The sequence below is a fragment of the Elephas maximus genome, chromosome 8 (assembly GCF_024166365.1).
Source record: "Elephas maximus indicus isolate mEleMax1 chromosome 8, mEleMax1 primary haplotype, whole genome shotgun sequence".
Lineage (NCBI taxonomy): Eukaryota > Metazoa > Chordata > Mammalia > Proboscidea > Elephantidae > Elephas > Elephas maximus.
In genome coordinates this window covers 12,336,675-12,354,491 of record NC_064826.1, presented here as the reverse complement: position 1 = coordinate 12,354,491, position 17,817 = coordinate 12,336,675, and the positions used below count along the sequence as shown (strand labels likewise).

At 44.6% G+C, this 17,817-nt stretch overlaps 1 protein-coding gene across 1 annotated transcript in view; it reads right to left on the bottom strand.

Annotated features, from left to right (window-relative positions):
- DGKI (diacylglycerol kinase iota) overlaps window positions 1–17,817 on the bottom strand; it is a 491,936-nt gene that overhangs the window by 202,536 nt on the left and 271,583 nt on the right. Inside the window, exons 13-14 of the mRNA XM_049893911.1 lie at window positions 5,656–5,769; window positions 4,211–4,348 (exon numbers count right to left, since the gene is read on the bottom strand). Of these exons, the coding sequence (XP_049749868.1) occupies window positions 4,211–4,348; window positions 5,656–5,769 (252 nt within the window). The remainder of the gene's footprint in view (window positions 1–4,210; window positions 4,349–5,655; window positions 5,770–17,817) is intronic.

Sequence of the window (17,817 nt, the reverse complement as noted above, 5' to 3'; positions counted from 1 at the left end):
GCCCTGGAAGCGAGCTCAGTCCCAACTCCTCCTAGAGGGGGTTTGCATACAAGGAGCGGGGGTTCTTGAGCAAGTTCACAAGTGAAAACCCCAATCAAGGAACCCTCCCGAGAGCTTCAGACAGCATAGGAAAAAGGGACAAAAATACAGGTTATTCAACGGAACCGTGCCCCTGGATGCTGCAATGATAGAGCCTGGCTGAGCTGCAGGTCGCACATTTGTAACAGCTACAAAGGAGGATTCACAGAGGAAGCTTAGAAAGTGAATCCATTGTAAGGATCACGTCTAACGTATTCACCTCATGGCTACACCTTTTTAGCGAATTTAAGTATATTCAGGATACGAATGTTGCAACTTATAACGAATAGTATTTAATTTGTTTGCCCTCCACCTATTTTCCAAACAGGAGTCCCTGGGTGGTAGGAGTGGTTAATGTGTTCGGCTGCTAACCAAAAGGTTGGAAGTTCGAGTCCACCCAGAGGCACCCTCAAAAGAAAGATCTGGTGATCTGCTTCTGAAAACCCACCCACCGAAAACCCCGTGGAGCACAGTTCTGCTCTGACACACACGGGGTCGCCTGGCATTGGAGTCCACTTGACGGCAACTGGTTCTCTCTTTCTAGGTCAAGAACAGCTGAGAGGACGTGTGTGCATGCGTGTGTGCATGCGTGTGTGTGTGTGTGTGTGCGTGTGTGTGAGTTCAGTATTGCCGAGATCTTCATCTAGTCCATAAAACCTTTCCTCTGTAATGTGACTATGAGATCTGCAAACACAGATGCACAGGCCTTAACCTTCCTCCCCAGAGGCCTCTGGGGTTCCTGCCTCCTACTGCTCCAAGCTGAGGAAACTAGAGAAACGTGCAGTCTAAAACCCTACATATGAAACTGCAGAACCGATGTGATTTTAAGGTTTCTCTTCAATGTCGGAATTAGGAAGGTACGTGGAAAAAGCTAGAGGGGAAAAGGTGTTTCCCTTTTTTTTTGTTTTGTTTTTGTTTATAAGCGTTAAGAATAAATAAATAAAATAGAGAGAGCTAATCGTATCTCAGCTCGGATAAGGTTCCCAGACAATCACCAGGCTTACTCCCCAGGTAGAACTGCACCTCTGTTCTATCAGAACTAAGTGCTTTAACCCTCAGGATTTCAAAAGTAAATTTATTACAGGGTTTCATATGCCCTTTAATTAGGAAAGCTTTGTTTGGCTAGAGTGGCAGTGTTGCCCCATTAAGAGAAAATCGAAAGAAGAGGAGAGAGAAGGAGAGAGAGAAAGACAGAGAGACAAAGAGAGTACAGAAAGAAAGAGACGGAACCCCCACAGTGTCTAACGGCAGTCAGGAAGGAACCTAGCACGAAAGCCCCTGAATAGACCCTGGGAGGACTCAGATGCCAACTCTGCCCCTAGAAATGATTACAACGGGGGACCAGGGAGAGAAACTGAACACAGAGGACAATGCCAAAGCCACGTCTAACTGCTGGCTCCGCGTTCGAGAATGTACAGTCCCTGCTCTTCAATGGAATCTCGTCCTGAGTGAGGACAGCGTGGGCCGGCGATGCTGCCAAAAGCAGAGCTGTGTCTGTCTCCCTACCAGTTATGTTCTTCTGGCTACAACTCTAGTCCACGTCTCAGCTTCCAATGATAACTAAAGAGAACATCTGGTCACCATCCCCTAAATAATAACCCAATTTAGTCTCCTATTAAGTTATTATTCACGTTTCCAGGAAAAATTGCCCTGATTTCATACACTTCTCCTCAAAAAACCATTTCCAAAGCCCTGAAATTATCTGGAGGGATGTTCCCTGGCCGCACCAAGAATTCTTTCCATTTCCTAAGCTGTAAGGAAGAGAATTAAATATGGATTTCTACTGAGGGCCTAACCATTGCAAGTACAGTGGGGAAAGAGCCCTAACATTTCCATGTGGTTCACTCCTTTCTGCTTAGGCTCTCTGTTTTAGATCTAGCTCCTGTAAGTCCAATACATTAGGGGAAAGAAGGCACGTCCCAAGATGATACCTGTAGTTTAAACAATATTATGACATATGAATTCAAATCAAACTGAGCCAGTATAATATCTACTAGAAACTTTATTAATTTCTGGATCACGGTTTAGGTGGAAAAACCATGAAGATGAAGCAAAACATGCTCTAACTTATTTCAGTTTATTAATAGGGAACCAGAGCACCTATCCCAGTCGGTCAGGACTGGGTGCTAATGAAAAAGTGGGCAATGGTTTGGTTTAAGACGGTAATTGGGTTCAATCTCTTCAAAGGCTAAAACATCCACTGTGTCCTTAAAAAAAAAAAATACTCCAAACTCACTGCCGTTTAGTCAGCTCTGACCCACAGCGACCCCACAGGGCCTCCAAGTCTCTACAGAAGCAGACTGCCCACATCTTTCTCCCCAGAAGCCACTGGTGGTTTCGAACCACCAACCTTTCGGTTAGCAGTTAAACACTTTAACCACTGCGCCACCAGGGCTTCGGGACACAATATGGTCGCTGACAAGGGACAGCTACATGGCCATGAAGCGTTTCAGAAGGCCCAGGAGAGGCAGAGCATTGAAACCACAAACTGGTCAGAAAAGCACAGAGTGCTCTGGTAACGGCAAAGGGACTTTCCAGAAGAGGTAACTTAAAATAGATTACCATGGTAACAGCAGAGGGGCCTTTCAGGAGCACAGCAGATGCGATGTCCATAGAGGATTACAATAATGCTTACCTCTGCAAGATCAGTTTAAAGTGGAATAACCGAGAAGAACCCCTGACATAACTCAGGTAATAAGAAAGGGGGCCAGTCAGAGCCCAAACTGAGACCCATCTTTGGATGGACAAGCTTCTGGTTGTGTGACTCCCTGGCTGCAGAGTACCCCACTATCAGCACCACTGCTGTCTTGTCTTGTTAGAGTGCTGTTTAATAGACTGCCCAGCACCCACTCCAGGCCTGAGTCTCTTCTGCTGAGGGTCAAACCAGGAAGGGACTGAGTCATCCCAGGGAAATCTCTGCATCACCAGGAGGTGGAGAACGAGACAATCCATGAAATCCTAGCTCAAACAGTGGCAGGCCTAATGCAACAGGGATGCTGTTCCAACGCTATGCCTGGGCCTGCAGTCTGCGTTCACTTAATCAGAATCTCGGGGGACTGGGCCCTGCGATCTGCACTTTAGCAAGCACACCTGGAGATTCTTGTGCTTTCGGAAGTTTGAAAACACTATTGTAGAAGAAAGGTGGCAAATAATACGGAGGAAGTGGCTACTCGGCACCCTACCAAAGTTACCTCAAATTGAGGCTAGCACTTAGATCCAAGTGTTGAACTGTAACTCCACGTTAACTTGCTTACAACTATGTTCCTTGGTTCATTGTTGGGTGAAATAACAGCTCCATCACTGAAGGAAAATGGGATCTAAGTAAAAAAACTTATTTAGGCATCTCCAAGTTCTAACCCAGTGGTAGACCTGGCTTAATAAGGAAGATACACCAAAAGCATTTCCTAACACAAAGGATATGTGATAATCAGACCAGAAGTCTCAAGAAGGTGTCTTTCTACTGAAAGACCATGTGCCTGACACTTCAGAACATACACCTTTTTCATCTTCTTATAGGTAAAGGGTTTGCTTACACTGGACAGACTAGGAAATGGACACACTCCTTTTAGTGAGGGAGTGCAGAAGAGCGAACTGCCCCCAAGCCCTGAGTTCTGGAGGCCAGGAGGGAACCTAGGTCTCAAAGGTCTATGGGGCATAAGCACAGGTGGTGCAAACGGTTAACACACTCAGCTGCTGACCAAAAGGTTGACAGTTCAAGTCCCGCCAGAGGCACCTCAAAAGAAAGCCCTGGTGACCTACTTCCAAAACACTAGCCACTGAAATCTCTATGGAGCCCAGTTCGTTGCTGACACAAATGGGATCTCCATGAATCGGAGTTTACTCCATGAATCAGAGTTTACTCCATGAATCGGAGTTTACTCCATGAATCGGAGTTTACTCCACGAATCAGAGTTTACTCCATGAATCGGAGTTTACTCCATGAATCGGAGTTGATTCCACAGTAAATTTTTTTTTGTTTTGGTTTATTATACTCAATGGCCCTGAGAGTCCTAAACTCAAACACTGTCCCATCATCTTGGAGGGACGACTGGTACATGAACCTCCTGCCAGGGGTATATTCTGGAAGCCAACGCCCCAGGGTCCCTTTCCACTGAAGAAAGAGCTCTCTAACCTTACACACGCCATCTTCAAGTTCTTCTGGAGGCAGATCTGGGTTTCTTTCCACATGGAGGTTCCAGCGATCAAGCTGGACAATTGTCCCGTCTTCCACTTGGCATAAGATCTTAGAAACAGGCTCATCCGTGTAGCCCTGCGGGAGCAGAGAACACGTCCATTGGTGTCCAGAGCAGTGGCCAGTGTAGCCCACACCCACATAAGCCAGGAAGGGCCCTTCTACGATAGATCTCTACTTACTTTACAATAGCAAGGCTGGGAAAGGAAACTCTATGTTTGCTTTGAGTTACTTAGAATGGACATACAAATACTAACTAACTCATTTGAAGTGAGGAATAATTTTGGCCGGCGCCTAGTACCGATAGCCACTGGTAGGCACTGCAGGCTAGGCTAGATGGCTGCTCTTACCAGGGTAAGGCCTGGACTCCCTTGGCCTCCTACTAGAGGTACCTGAGGGAAACACAGAGCAAGTGTGTGTGGAAAGGGGGAAGGGGAATCAAGAATCAATCAATCAATCCGATTGACAAGTTGCTTCTGTTAACACCTTCTCACTCGCCTCTCCTTCACCTGTAGGATACCATTGCCTCCACGCCCAGGACAGGTTGGGTTGAGGTTGAGCCCTAACAAGCATGACTTACTCCTAGCAGACTCATTACCAACAGCATGATTAAAGATACCCGTTGTTGATTGGAAGGAGAGGCGTTAACACATAGTCAGTGAGTGGCTTCATGTACACATATTTTTATTTATACCCTCCCCACCTACTTAAAAAACATGCCTGTGGGAAGTTAACTCATGCAAAGGCCAGATTCATATTTGCTAACATATGGAGAATAGTTTTCACAGGCAATAGTCTCATATGTGCAGATAAAACGCTGGTGAGGCTGAAGTGTCAGTATATCGTGCCTTCTTACCATCTTAGTGCTTAAAAAAACAAAAGTAACTATGTCTGGCTGGTGACAGGTGGAGCTACTTCCCACTAAACCTACCTATAGTTGACTCCACAGTGGGAAGGAGAAGTTAGTGACCTGTATAACTAAATCTGTGACGGCACTGATCAGAAAAACCAAATGCCCCCAAAAAGCCAAAACTCTCCTAAAATAAGGGTTATAAATCTGAACCAGATTTGCTGCCTGGCCAGGGCCCAGTATCCGGGAAAATTCAAGTTGGCCTGAAGGTTTTACATGAAGGCTTGAGGTCAATCCAATCTGTCTTCGTAGACAACTCAAAAAGTCCGAGGCCCGTCCAGCTACCGCCATTTTCTCCTACTAAGCTTTCCCTCCCCACTAGCTGATTGTAAGCTTAAACCTGAGGAAGCTACCAGATGAAGTGGGGCCATGGACACTTGTTCCCCCTTCTGACTTGTTCCTCTGGTGGCAGCAGCAGAGCCCCCTTATGTCTGTGAACCTGTGGGTGTGGGCAGCCCCTGGGAAACATTCTTACCCCACCCCAGTTGAGCGTGCGGGCCAGGTCGTTCCCTGTCCCCAGAGGAAGGACCCCGACAGGGGGCTGGGGGCTCAGCTGCAGCTCATCCAGGATGGACAGGATCCAGCCCACCTACAGACGTATCGGAGGCCAGAAGACAGAAAAGAAAGAGAAATCAACAATAGGGAAGGCAACTTGTGGGGACGAGTCTTTATGGAGCTGAGTAGGACAGTTTTGTTTCTCCTTAAAACACTTATGTGTTAGCAGAGGAAACCCTGGTGGTGCAGTGGTTAAGTGCTGCAGCTGCTAACCAAAGGGTTAGCAGTTCGAATCTACCGGGCGCTCCTTGGAAACTCTATGGGGCAGTTCTACTCTGGCGTATAGGGTCGCTATGAATCGGAATCGACTTGACCGCGCTGGGGTGGGATGGTGGGTGTTAGCACAGTGGCTAGGGTGCAGGAAGCTCACATGTCTCAGGCAGTTCCAGAATGGCAGCCCTCTGAGAAGGAAAGGGGCCGTCTGCACATGGACCACCATGTAAATAAAACTGGACCCATTCATTGGTATGTTTAGCTGTTGTTGTTGCTCGGTGCCAGCAAGTAGATTCCGACTCATAGCAATTCTGTAAGACAGAGTAGAATTGCCCCGTAGGGGTTTCTAGTGGTTAAGAGCTCAACTGCTAACCAAAAAGTAGGCAGTATGAATCCACTGGCTACCTCCTGGAAACCCTCTGGGCCAGTTCTACGCTGTCCTGTAGGGTCACTATGAGTCAGGATCAACTCGGCAGCAACAGTAATCTTTAGAGAAGCAGATCACCAGGTCTTTCTCCCATGGAGCCACTGGTGGATTCTAACCATCAACCTTTTGGTTAGCATCCAAGTGCTCAATGATTGTGCTACCAGGACGTGTTATCTTTAACTAGAGGTCTACTTTGGAAGGTAGGAGAATTTAAGATTCAGGAGGGCAATGTACCTTTGTGCACCGGAGTGAAAACAAGAATCAGGCTGAATCTCAACTCTGACTCACCTAACGGTGTAACCTTGATGAAATGATTCTACCTCACTAATTTCCTGATTTGTAAATGGGGATAATAATACCTACCTCACAGGGTTGTTTATAGATCAAACTAAAATATACGAGACCCTCACTGAGCACGGTGCACGGCCACATAAGCACTCTAAATGATCATCCTCTATAGCGTGACCTTGGAAATGAGTGGTGTTTTCCTAAACATTCCCATATTCTCCTTAATGAAACGTTATGGAAACATAATTATGGATGAACCTAGTACTTAGCATAAGTTTTCAAGAAAATAGATACTTACATACTAGAATCATATTCCTACTTCATCTTCTTCTGCCTGAGATAAATAATATGTTTGGGCTTAGTCTTATTAGGACTGTTTAGAAAAATTACCTAAAACTTGGAAATGGGAAAGAGAAACTTGCATGTCCCTACGAGGTCATCCTAGAACAGCGTTGCAGAGGCCTGCCCAGGGACTTTGTGGCTGCAGATGAACGGGTCCATTGTTGCCACATAGAGGTGCAAATGTCAAGGAGGGAAGACAACCTGAAAGGTTAAGGTTTTATTCCCTGGCAGGACGGGCAGGATGTTAACCAATGTGTCTTGAATTTAGTGTGCCTTCTTCTCCTTTAATTCTCAATAAACTCTTCAATAAATCAGCTTGACCACCTCGTTGTAAATACAGAGGTAACAAAACCTTTGCCATTTCCACAATCTTCACATGTACAGCTCAGTGTTATGTTCATCAAGTTGTTCAACCATCACCATTATCCATTTCCAAATTTTTCCATCACCCATAACAGAAGCTCAGTGCCCCCTAAACAATGGGCTCCCCTTTTCCTCTCCCTTCTGCCCATCCGTGGTAACCACTAATAAACTTTGGTCTCTATACACTTGCCTATTCTAGACCTCTCATATAAGTGAGATCATACAATATTTGTCCTTTCATGACTGACTTATTTCATTCAGCATAATGCTTTCAAGGTTCACCCATTTTTTGTAGCATGTTTCCCAAAAAAACAAAACCTGTTGCCGTCAATTCTAACTCATAGCAACCCTATAGGACGAGCAGAACTGCCCCATAGAGTTTCCAAGTCTGTAATCTTTACGGAAGCAGACTGCCACATCTCTCTCCCAGCAACATGTATCAGGATTTTATAAATAATTCCACTTACAATAGCATCTAAAAGAATATACCTAGGAGTTCCTGGGTGGTGTAGTTAGGTATCTGACTCTTAGCCAAAAGGTTGGCAGTTCAAACCTACCCAGAGGTGCCTCAGAAGACAGGTGTGGTGATCTGCTTCTGGAAGGTCACAGCCTTGAAAACCGTATGGAGCAGTGCTACTCTGCACACGTGGGGTTGCCATGAGTCAATATCAACTTGATGGCAACTAACAACAATGACAGCAGGAATAAATTTAACCAAGGAAGTGAAAGACTTGCATACTGAAAACTTTAAAATATTACTGAAAGAAATGAAAGAAAACTGAAGCAGATAAAGGGATATTCTATGCTCATGGGTTGGAAGACTACGTTCATTTTTGACATGTATTCATTCTATATTTGTGTGAGAGTTGTGTTTTTTAAACTTTTTTGAAAATTAAGCCTTGACAGTATATTTACTGAACAGCACTATGTATAAAGCACAGAACTGAGCAACTGAGATAAAGAGATAAATGAGCTGAGAGACGATAGGATAGATAAGGTAGATTGCCCCTCTCAAGGAGTTTACAGTAACAAAATCGACATATTCTATGTGCTAGGCCCTGGGCACAGTTCTTTAACAAATGCTCTTACTAAACTTTAAACCAACTCTATAAGACAGATACAATTTCCGTATGCACTTTATAGATGACGAAACTGAGTTCAGTGACCTGCTCAACATCCCCTCACTTGTGTGGTACAGCTGACATTCAAAATTACGTCTGCCTAGCTCCACTCCCTAGTGGTGCAAATGGTTAACCGCTATGGCTGCTAACCAAAAGGTCAGCAGTTCGAATATACCAGCTGCTCCTTTGAAACCCTATGGAGCAGTTCTAGTCTGCCCTGTAAGGTCACTATGAGTCAGAATTGACTCAATGGCAATGGGTTTAACTCCAAAAGGCCAGCCTCTTGCCCATGATGGTACCGAGAATCTTTAAATAAAGAGCTAAACCCAATATTCTACATATGGCCTGACCATCCGGAGACAGCAGCATAGACTTGAAATTTCTAGAGCTGAAGAAACCTCGTTGTTGTTAACTGCTGTTCAGCTGGCCCCAACTCATGGCAACCCCATGAACGATGGAAGGAAACGCTGCCCAGTCCTGCGCCAACCCTATGATGGGGAGAAACCTCACAAGTTGCTAAGTCTAATTCAGTTCATTTGCATGTTTATTAACTGATGTACAGAGAGATTCTGTAACTTGCCCGAGACTAAATAATTGGTAGAGGCAGAGTAGGGACAGAGTCAGGTCTCATGGCTCCAAATCTAAAGTCCTTTCCTCTCACAGGATGTAAAACCAGCCCGTCTAGCAGTGCCATCTACATTGTGTTTACCTTCTGGAGAGACATATTAAAACCTTCATTCATCGTGGTAAACAAAAATCAGACCTTGGAAAATGTCAACAAGTCCACCCGTTCCCCCAAACTGGGAAATCTACTCCAAGGCAAATCCTCAGATTCTGACCATGGTTTATTATTATTTTTGTGGTAAATATGTAGGTAACAAAATGGTCACCATTTCTGCGATCTTCACATGCACAGTTCAGTGGCATTAATTACGTTCACCACGTTGTTCAACCATCACCATTCGCTGTTTCTATCGCCCTTAACAGAGGCTCAGCATCCCCTACCCAGAGCTTTTTTAACTCTTATTTTACTCACAATGCTAATGAAGCTTGCCAGCTGCTAAATTAGTTCTGAGGACCGTGCTAGACACTGTTTCCACAACGCTAAAAGCGCAAACTAAAGGCAGTAAAAGTAGATCTCTCTAACAGACTACAGGGAAGTGGCTTTAAAAGTCATTAAAAGAACATGAAAACCCAGACAGCCAAGCAACCAGGGAGCACCGACTGCAGACCCAAACACCCCTGAGCGAATCACAAACCTCCAGCTCTGCAGCGGATGTTAACGGAAACCGAATTCAACATCCCGTGCAGAAGGCAAAGAAGGTGTTCGCTTTACAACTTGTGGGAGGCACCATCATTCAGCCTCCCTCTGCTATCTGTACACCTGAATCTGCCCATTTTCTTTTATGTAGATTTAAATCAGAAAATTTTGTCTTCTGTTGAGTTGAACGATGTTTCGCTTTCCTTGGTAGAGATAATGAAAAGGCAATCAAGACAAAAACACCCTCCTCTGAAGATGAGCCTGCAAAGAAAAATTCTCAGTCACATGAGGGATGTGAATACTAAGAGAGACTGACACGTTAGGAGATTTCTTCACTGCCCATGAGATACAGATAATTTCGACATGACTTGGAAGTAAGTCACCATGGCTGTCTTCTAACCATCCTTTCATCAGTATAATTGCCCTCACTCAAGGCTTCTTCTGCTCTGTTCCTATGTATTTTCTCAGAAAATGTCAACAATCCACATGACACTTGGCTGTGTCCATGGAACGGCGTGAGCCCTGGGGACCTCATTCCTCACCACCTCCTTCCTCCTACACTTGGCCCACACAGAGAAGGAACACGCAGCTGATTTGACAGCAAAGGATCTGCCCCCTTTTTGATTTGCTTTTTTCTTTTTTACAAGTTGAATCGATACATTCTATCCATTATACCTGTGAATCCATACATTGACAAAAGGAGCCCTGGTGGCACAACGGTTAAGTAACCAACTACTAACCAAAACGTTGGCAGTTCGAACCCACACAGCAGTTCCGTGGGAGAAAAACCTGCCAACCTGCTCCTGTAAGGATTACAGTCCAGGAACCCTATGAGGCAGTTCTACTCTGTCATATGGGTCACTATGAGTTGAAAATCAATTTGATGGTACCTAAATTTTTAATGACAATGACAACAATCAATATATATCCATTCCAATAGACAATGGATCAAATTTTTAAGTTCCCCCTGAATACAAGAAGATGATCTTGGTATTTCATCATCACATAACGCTTGGGGTCAGAAAATGCCTCCTCCTCCTCAAATTTTTGCCTGAAATTCTCTCCTGGACAACCAGGCTGGCGGTCTTTGGCGGAGGTGGTAGGACGACCAGGCTCGTAGTCTTCGGTGGAGTTGGGTCTGTGTCTTTCCTGTGCACAGCTCCCAAATAGTTTTTCTTGTTCAACAGTTATGTCATCGCAACCCAATGGCCAACTTCCTCAGAAGGCAGCATAATTCAGGGGTGTAGGGCCCCAAGCAGGAAGGCTCAGCTGGTATGAAGCCAGCTCCACCACTGGCTGGCTGGGTGAGTTTAAGGAAGTCACTTAAAGTCCCTAAGTCCCCACTCCCTCATCTGTAAAAGGAGGATAATAATAATACCTGCCTCTTAGGGTTGTTGTGTCAATTAAATAACATGTAGAAATCACCTACCACGTACCTGACAAACCAGAAATGCTAAGTTAACATGAGCTACAATGATTCAAATATGTTTTTTCTCCGTCTTTCCTCATTACATCATTAAAAGTCCAGTTTTAAAGATGCAAAATACCATCTTCCTATTTCTCTACTTATAGAAAAGCCAAGGGTCTCAGTTGTACCCCCAAGTTTGTGAATCATCCCACCAGTGGCTGCTGTCACATCGAGAAGTCTTTCTTCTTCACACTACCAGAAACAGAAAAAGCAAGAGTGCCCTGCTATTGAAAAGTACCATAAAAAAAGAGATGGAAGCAGAGGCATCTACAATAGCAGGGAAGAGAAAAGATCTTGGGTAATAAACCGTGACTTTGTTCTTATAACAGCAAAATGATGTAAAACAGCTGAGGCCCCCAAGCTGTCATCAGAGGCTCTACCTTCAAACAACCAGGACCCATCCCTGCTGGAAGAGTAGACAGCAAGCCCTTCATGGGCAGGGGGTGCTGTTACTATGACTTGAACCCAAAAAAACCAAAAAAAATCCACTGCTGTGGAGTCAATTCCAACCCTATAGGATGGAGCAGAACTGCCCCCATAGGGTTTCCAAAGCTGTAAATCTTTATGGAAGCAGACTGCCATATCTTTCTTGCAGAGTGGCTTGTGGGTCCAATTACATCATTTAATTTCTGCACAACACAGACCTTCCACCAGAACTGAAGAAAGCTGTCTTGATGGGGCAAAATTGTTTTTCCTGTTTGCAGAATCTCCTTCCTTTGTGTTAGGAAGAGCAGGGCTGACGGCCCAGGGCTTCAGGTCCTCACTTTGCCCCAGTAGGCAAGGTGGCAGCAGCAGCAGCTGGTCAATGCCGCCCGGCCTGTCTGTCTGCAGCCCTGGCTGCCCCTGTGTGTTTACCAAGTGCATCGTGAACAGCCTTTTCAGTCCCCAGTGTGACCACTACGGAGGAGGCAGAGGAGTGGAGGGGACAGTGAGTTGACATTTTCTTCCAACTGAGCATGGTTTTACTGCCTGGCATGGCACGCAGGCAGAAAAGTGGGGACACACAGCCTGAGAAATCAAAGGAAAACAGGAGCAGCATTTTCAACTCTGAAAGAAAACCCGGACATCATTTGACAACTGGGCGACCCTTTCTAATATGCACATATTACTCTTCCTTTTGATGTATTTATTTATATTTGCACTTAATAGTTTACAAAGCCACCACCTGTTAATGGTGTTTAAAATTAGCCCTAAAAAAGATAAAACTCAAGGTAAGAGCTTCGTTGACACGCAACGTAGTTAGAGAATATTCATTCACTCATCCACCGTGAATGCTGCTGGGAGCATACCAGGTGCTTGGAGCCCTGAGTGACACAAAATGGTTAAGCGCTTGCCAATCAACTGAAAGGATGGCAGTTCAAACCCACCCAGAGGCATCTCGGGAAAAAGTCCTGGCGATCTGCTTCTGAAAGGTCACAGCCATTGAAAACCCTATGGAACAGTTCTACTCAGCACACACAGGGTCACCATGAGCTGGAACTGACTTGACAGCAGCGAGTTTGGGTTGTTTGGCTTACTCTTGAGAAAGATGAGATCCAGATAGGCTGAGATTGAGGAGCAAGGGGGCTTGGAATAATCTTCTTATCTCTGTCAGGGGACAATGATGCTTTCTTCCCTACCTAGGCTATCATAACTCAGCCTGTGGTGCCTCTGTTGTTGTTAGGTGTCCTCAAGTTGGTTCTGACTCATAGTGACCCCACGTACAACAGAATGGAATGCTGCCCAGTCATGTGCCCTCTTTCCTCATTACATCATTAAAAGTCCAGTTTTAAAGATGCAAAATACCCTCTTCCTATTTCTCTACTTATAGAAAAGCCGAGGGTCTCAGCTGAGACCCCAAGTTTGCGAATCATCCCACCGGTGGGATGCTATGTTTCAGCCCATTATTGCCGCCGCCGTGTCAGTCCATCTCATTAAGCATCTTCCTCTTTTTCGCTGACCTATTGTACTTTACCAAGCATGATGTCCTTCTCTAGGAACTGATCCCTCCTGATAACATGTCCTAAGTATGTGAGATGAAGTCTTGCCATCCTTGCTTCTAAGGAGCATTCAACACAGCAACGCTACGGAAGAAAGGCCTAGCAAACTGCTTCTGTAAAGATCACAACCAAGAAAACCCTGGGGAGCAGTTGTACTCCGTAACACATAGGGTTGCCATGAGTCAGAACTGGCTCAACAGCAATGGGTTTGGTTTTGGTTAGAGATCAGAGATGGGACCAGACTACCTGATGCCTGTAACTTTGCAAACCAGTTACAAAGAGGCTTCGCCCGCCCTGTCCAATGCAGTAGCCACTGGCCACATGCGGCTGTTGAGCACGTGAATGTGACTAGTTTCAGCTGGATGTGCTATAAGGGTAAAATTACACGCCTGATTTCAATGACGGTATATATACAGGACACAAAATATCTCATTAATAATTTTTGTATTGATTACATGTTGAAATGATAATATTTTGGATATCTGGTTAACTGAAATATATTATTAAAGCTAAATTTCATCTGCTCCTTTTTCCTTTTTTAAAAGTGTCTTCTAGAAAATTAAAAACCACAAGGGCGGTTCACCTTATACTTCTCTTGAACGGCAACGGTCTGCACTACTATAATGCCACAGCTGTGAAGAACCTTAGTGACCCAAATGTGTCCCTCTGCAGGGTTAGAAAACCTCAAAAGGCACTCAAGGGTCTGCCAAAGGCACACAATACTCACGGCAGAACCAGGGTCAGAGCCAAACTCCTCCAGCTGCAGCACTGGGAGATACATAACTCTGCTTCCTTGTACTCTTTAATAACAGGAGATTCAAGCCCTTCTTACTTGAACACCCCACCGTCCATCAACATGCCCACTGTGGTGGCTCACATGTCACTGTGACGCTGTGATGCTGGAAGCTAGGCCACCAGTAGGTCAAATACTAGCAGGGTCACCCATGGCAGACAGGTTTCAGCGGAGCTTCCAGACTAAGACAGACTAGGAAGAAAGACCTGACAGTCTACTTCTGAAAAAACTGGCCAGTAAAAATCTTATAAAAACTTTAACAGAGTACAAAATAAAGCAATACTGAACCCTAAGAAATTTTTTCAAAATTAATGCAAGATTTCTGTATATTGAATAATACTTCTTGTACTTAAATTCATATGATTTAAGGATTAATATTTATTCATCTTAGTGGTGCAGCGGTTAAGCATTTGGCTGCTAACCAAAAGGTTGGCAGTTCGAATCCACCAGCCAGCTCCTTGGAAACCCTATGGGGCAGTTCTACTGTCTTATAGGGTAGCTATGAGTTGGAATCAACTCAATGGCAATGGATTTGATTCAATCAGGCAAAAATGCTGCCTTTCTGATTGGTCCTGGAGCGCTGGCCCTGCTCTGACGGGCTTCTGACGGCTCCTACAGTGATGGATGCGCTCGCTCACTAAAAGCTGAATAACCAAACCCGTCGCCCTCAAGTTGATTGCAACTCACAGCGACCCTAAAGGACAGAGTAGAACTGTCCCATGGAGTTTCCGAGGAGCGCCTGGTGGACTTGAACTGTCGACCTTTTAGTTAACAGCCGTATCTCTTAACCACTACGCGACCAGGGTTTCCCAAGGCTGAATACCTTGTGTCAAATATATACCTGACACCCTAGAAAAAGATACCCCGCCTGCCAAAATGCAGCAGCTCTCCTTCATGAATCAGCAGGCTGCCTTTTTCTTACAGAAACCTCATCCCCACTCCAAATTAAAAGTCTCATATTCTAAACAAACCAACCTAAAAACATCAATCATCTACCTTGATACACACTTCATAAACCCCATATATTTTTTCATAAAGCACCTTACTTTAACAAAGCAAGGTAAAAATCATACCTGGTTTCCCCTTAGAAGAGGCTGGTCTACAGATGTGACTCTTGACACAAACAATTAGTTCGAAAGCACGTTTCAACTCTTAGGTAAGTACACTCCTTTTATTTCAGACATGGCTGCCCTAAGTTACTGTGGGACACCCCAGTATAAATGTCTAGGGCATCTCTGAGTTACGTGGAAGGGTAGAAAACTGAAGCTAGGAACAGAGATAAGGTCGCTAGAGGAAAAAGTCTCTAGAACACACACACACAAAAAAAAGATTTCACCTTCTGGAAGACCCATTCCTTATGGCATACGTAAGGAAGAGGTGCTAGAAAAGAACGGATGGGGAAGTCGAAGAAGAACCAGGTGGCATGTGTTGAGGAGATGGGTGATATTAATGGTGGCAGAGAGTCTTCGAATAAAGTCTGTAATCAGATCTGGCTATTAGGAGCTCATTAGGGATGTACCACACCTCACTTCCTCATCATTCAAGGTTTGGTCCAATCACTCTATTGAAACTGCTTTCTAAGAAACCACCAGTTATCTCCTAGTCTCCATGAAATTCATGGTAATTCTTCAGTCTCTCCCTGAGGATAGAACCACCAGCTCCTTCTCCAAACGCCTGCCTTGGTTTGTTTTTCTGACAGAGAAGACTACTGGTTGTCCTTCTTCTACCTTTTCATTCCCCTTTTGGTCTCTGGCGCCTCCTCCATAATTATAGGCATTTCATAACCGTCAGGATTAGGCTCTCTTCTCTCCTTAGCCTTTATGCTTTGAAAGTCTCATGTCTCCAAATGCTTATCTAAGAGCAGAGAATGCCTCAGTACCACGTAACCTAGCACAGTGCCCCCTACACATACCTGCTGTGAGAGGAAAGGAAAAAGAAATTGGTGGGCGGGGAGAAAAAGCTGTGACAGGGAGGTTAAGAGGAAGATGGAGAGGTCTGTGAGGTAGGTCACAACATGCAGTCATAAAGTCCAAGGTATGGAGTATGTAATGGGAACTCATGTGGGTTTGAGGTCATGCCCGTTTAAGTTAAGAAAGAACAAGAACTGTGACTTCAGGATGACATCTGGCAGATTCTCAGTGTGTCTGCTACTGTTACTGGGATTTGGAGAAGGAAAAAAGACATGAGTGGGATCCTGGAGACATATAGGATGGTAAGCAGTGTCTGAAATAAGGAAATGGCCTGCAATCAAGAGTCACAATGAGTTTATCCTTTCTTTAAAGATAACTAGTATGGGGGATGGTTGACCTAGGAAAACCACAATAGATCTACTCTCAGGGGATCAGTCTGGATGTAATTCTTAGTAAAGGAAGTTGGGAAAATTTCATACTAATATATCCCTAAATACACATTCCCTGGAACACAATACCTGATTGAAATTTAATGGGTATTGTGAGGAAAATCAAAATGCTATGGCCAAATAATTTTGGAGAACGTTGCGTGTGTTAGTCATCCACTGCTGCTATAACAGAAAAACCACAGGTGGATGGCTTTAACAAAAAGAATTTTATTTTCTCACAGTCCAGTAGGCTAGAAATCTGAATTCAGGGTACCAGCTCCAGGGGAAGGCTTTGTCTCTCTGTCGGCTCTGGAGGAAAGTCCTTGTCATCACAGTCTTTCCTTGGTCTGGGAGCATCTCAGCACAGGAACCTCAGGTCTGAAGGACACGCTCTGCTCCCAGTGCTGTTTTCCTGGTGGTATGAGGTTCCTACTCTCTGCTAGTTTCCCTTTCCTTTTATCTCTTGAGAGATAAAAGGTGGTGCAGGCCACACCCCAGGGAAACTCCCTTTATATTGGATCAGGGATGTGACCTGGTAAGGGTGTTACAATCCCACCCTAACCCTTTTTAACATAAAATTACAATTCTACCTTAATCTTTTCTGACATAAAATTATAATCACAAAATAGAGGACAACCACAAAATATGGGGAATCACTGCTCAGCCAAACTGATACATACATTTTGGGGGGGACATAATTCAGTCCACGACATTCCACCTTTTGGTCCCCAAAAAAATCATATCCTTGCAACATGAAAAACATATTCATTCCATCATATCATAGCAAAGGTCTTAACTCCAAGTCCAATATCCAAAAATTCCTCTTCATCTGTGAAATCTAGAATACAAGTTATCTGCTTCCAAAGGTACAATGGCAGAACAGGCACGAGCTAGACGTTTCCATTACAGATGGGAGAAAATAGAGGAAAAGAAGGGATAACAAGCACAAAGCAAGTCAGCAGAACACATTGCATTAGCCCTCAAGGCTTTGAAAATAATCTGTTCTCTGAGACAACTTACACAATAGCCCTGCCCTCTAGACTCTTAAGAATTGGCCATACTCTCTGGGTTCTGAGTGGAGGTTCCTGGGCTTCAGCTCCACCTTCCAGGCTTTGTTTTTGTTGTTAGGTGCCATTGAGTCGGTTCTGATTCATAGTGACCCTATGCACAACAGAATGACACACTGCCTGGTCCTGTGCCATTCTTATAATCGTTGTTATGTTTGAGCTCATTGTTGCAGCCACTGTGTCAATCTACCCCGTTGAGAGTCTTCCCCTTTTCTGCTGACCCTGTACTTTGCCAAGCATGATGTCCTTCTCCAGAGATTGATCCCTCCTGACAACATGTCCAAAGTATGGCAGTCTCGCCATCCTTGCTTCTAAGGAGCATTCTGGTTGTACTTCTTCTAAGACAGATTTGTTTGTTCTTTTGACAGTCCATGGTATATTCAATATTCTTCTCCAACACCACAATTCAAAGGCATCAATTC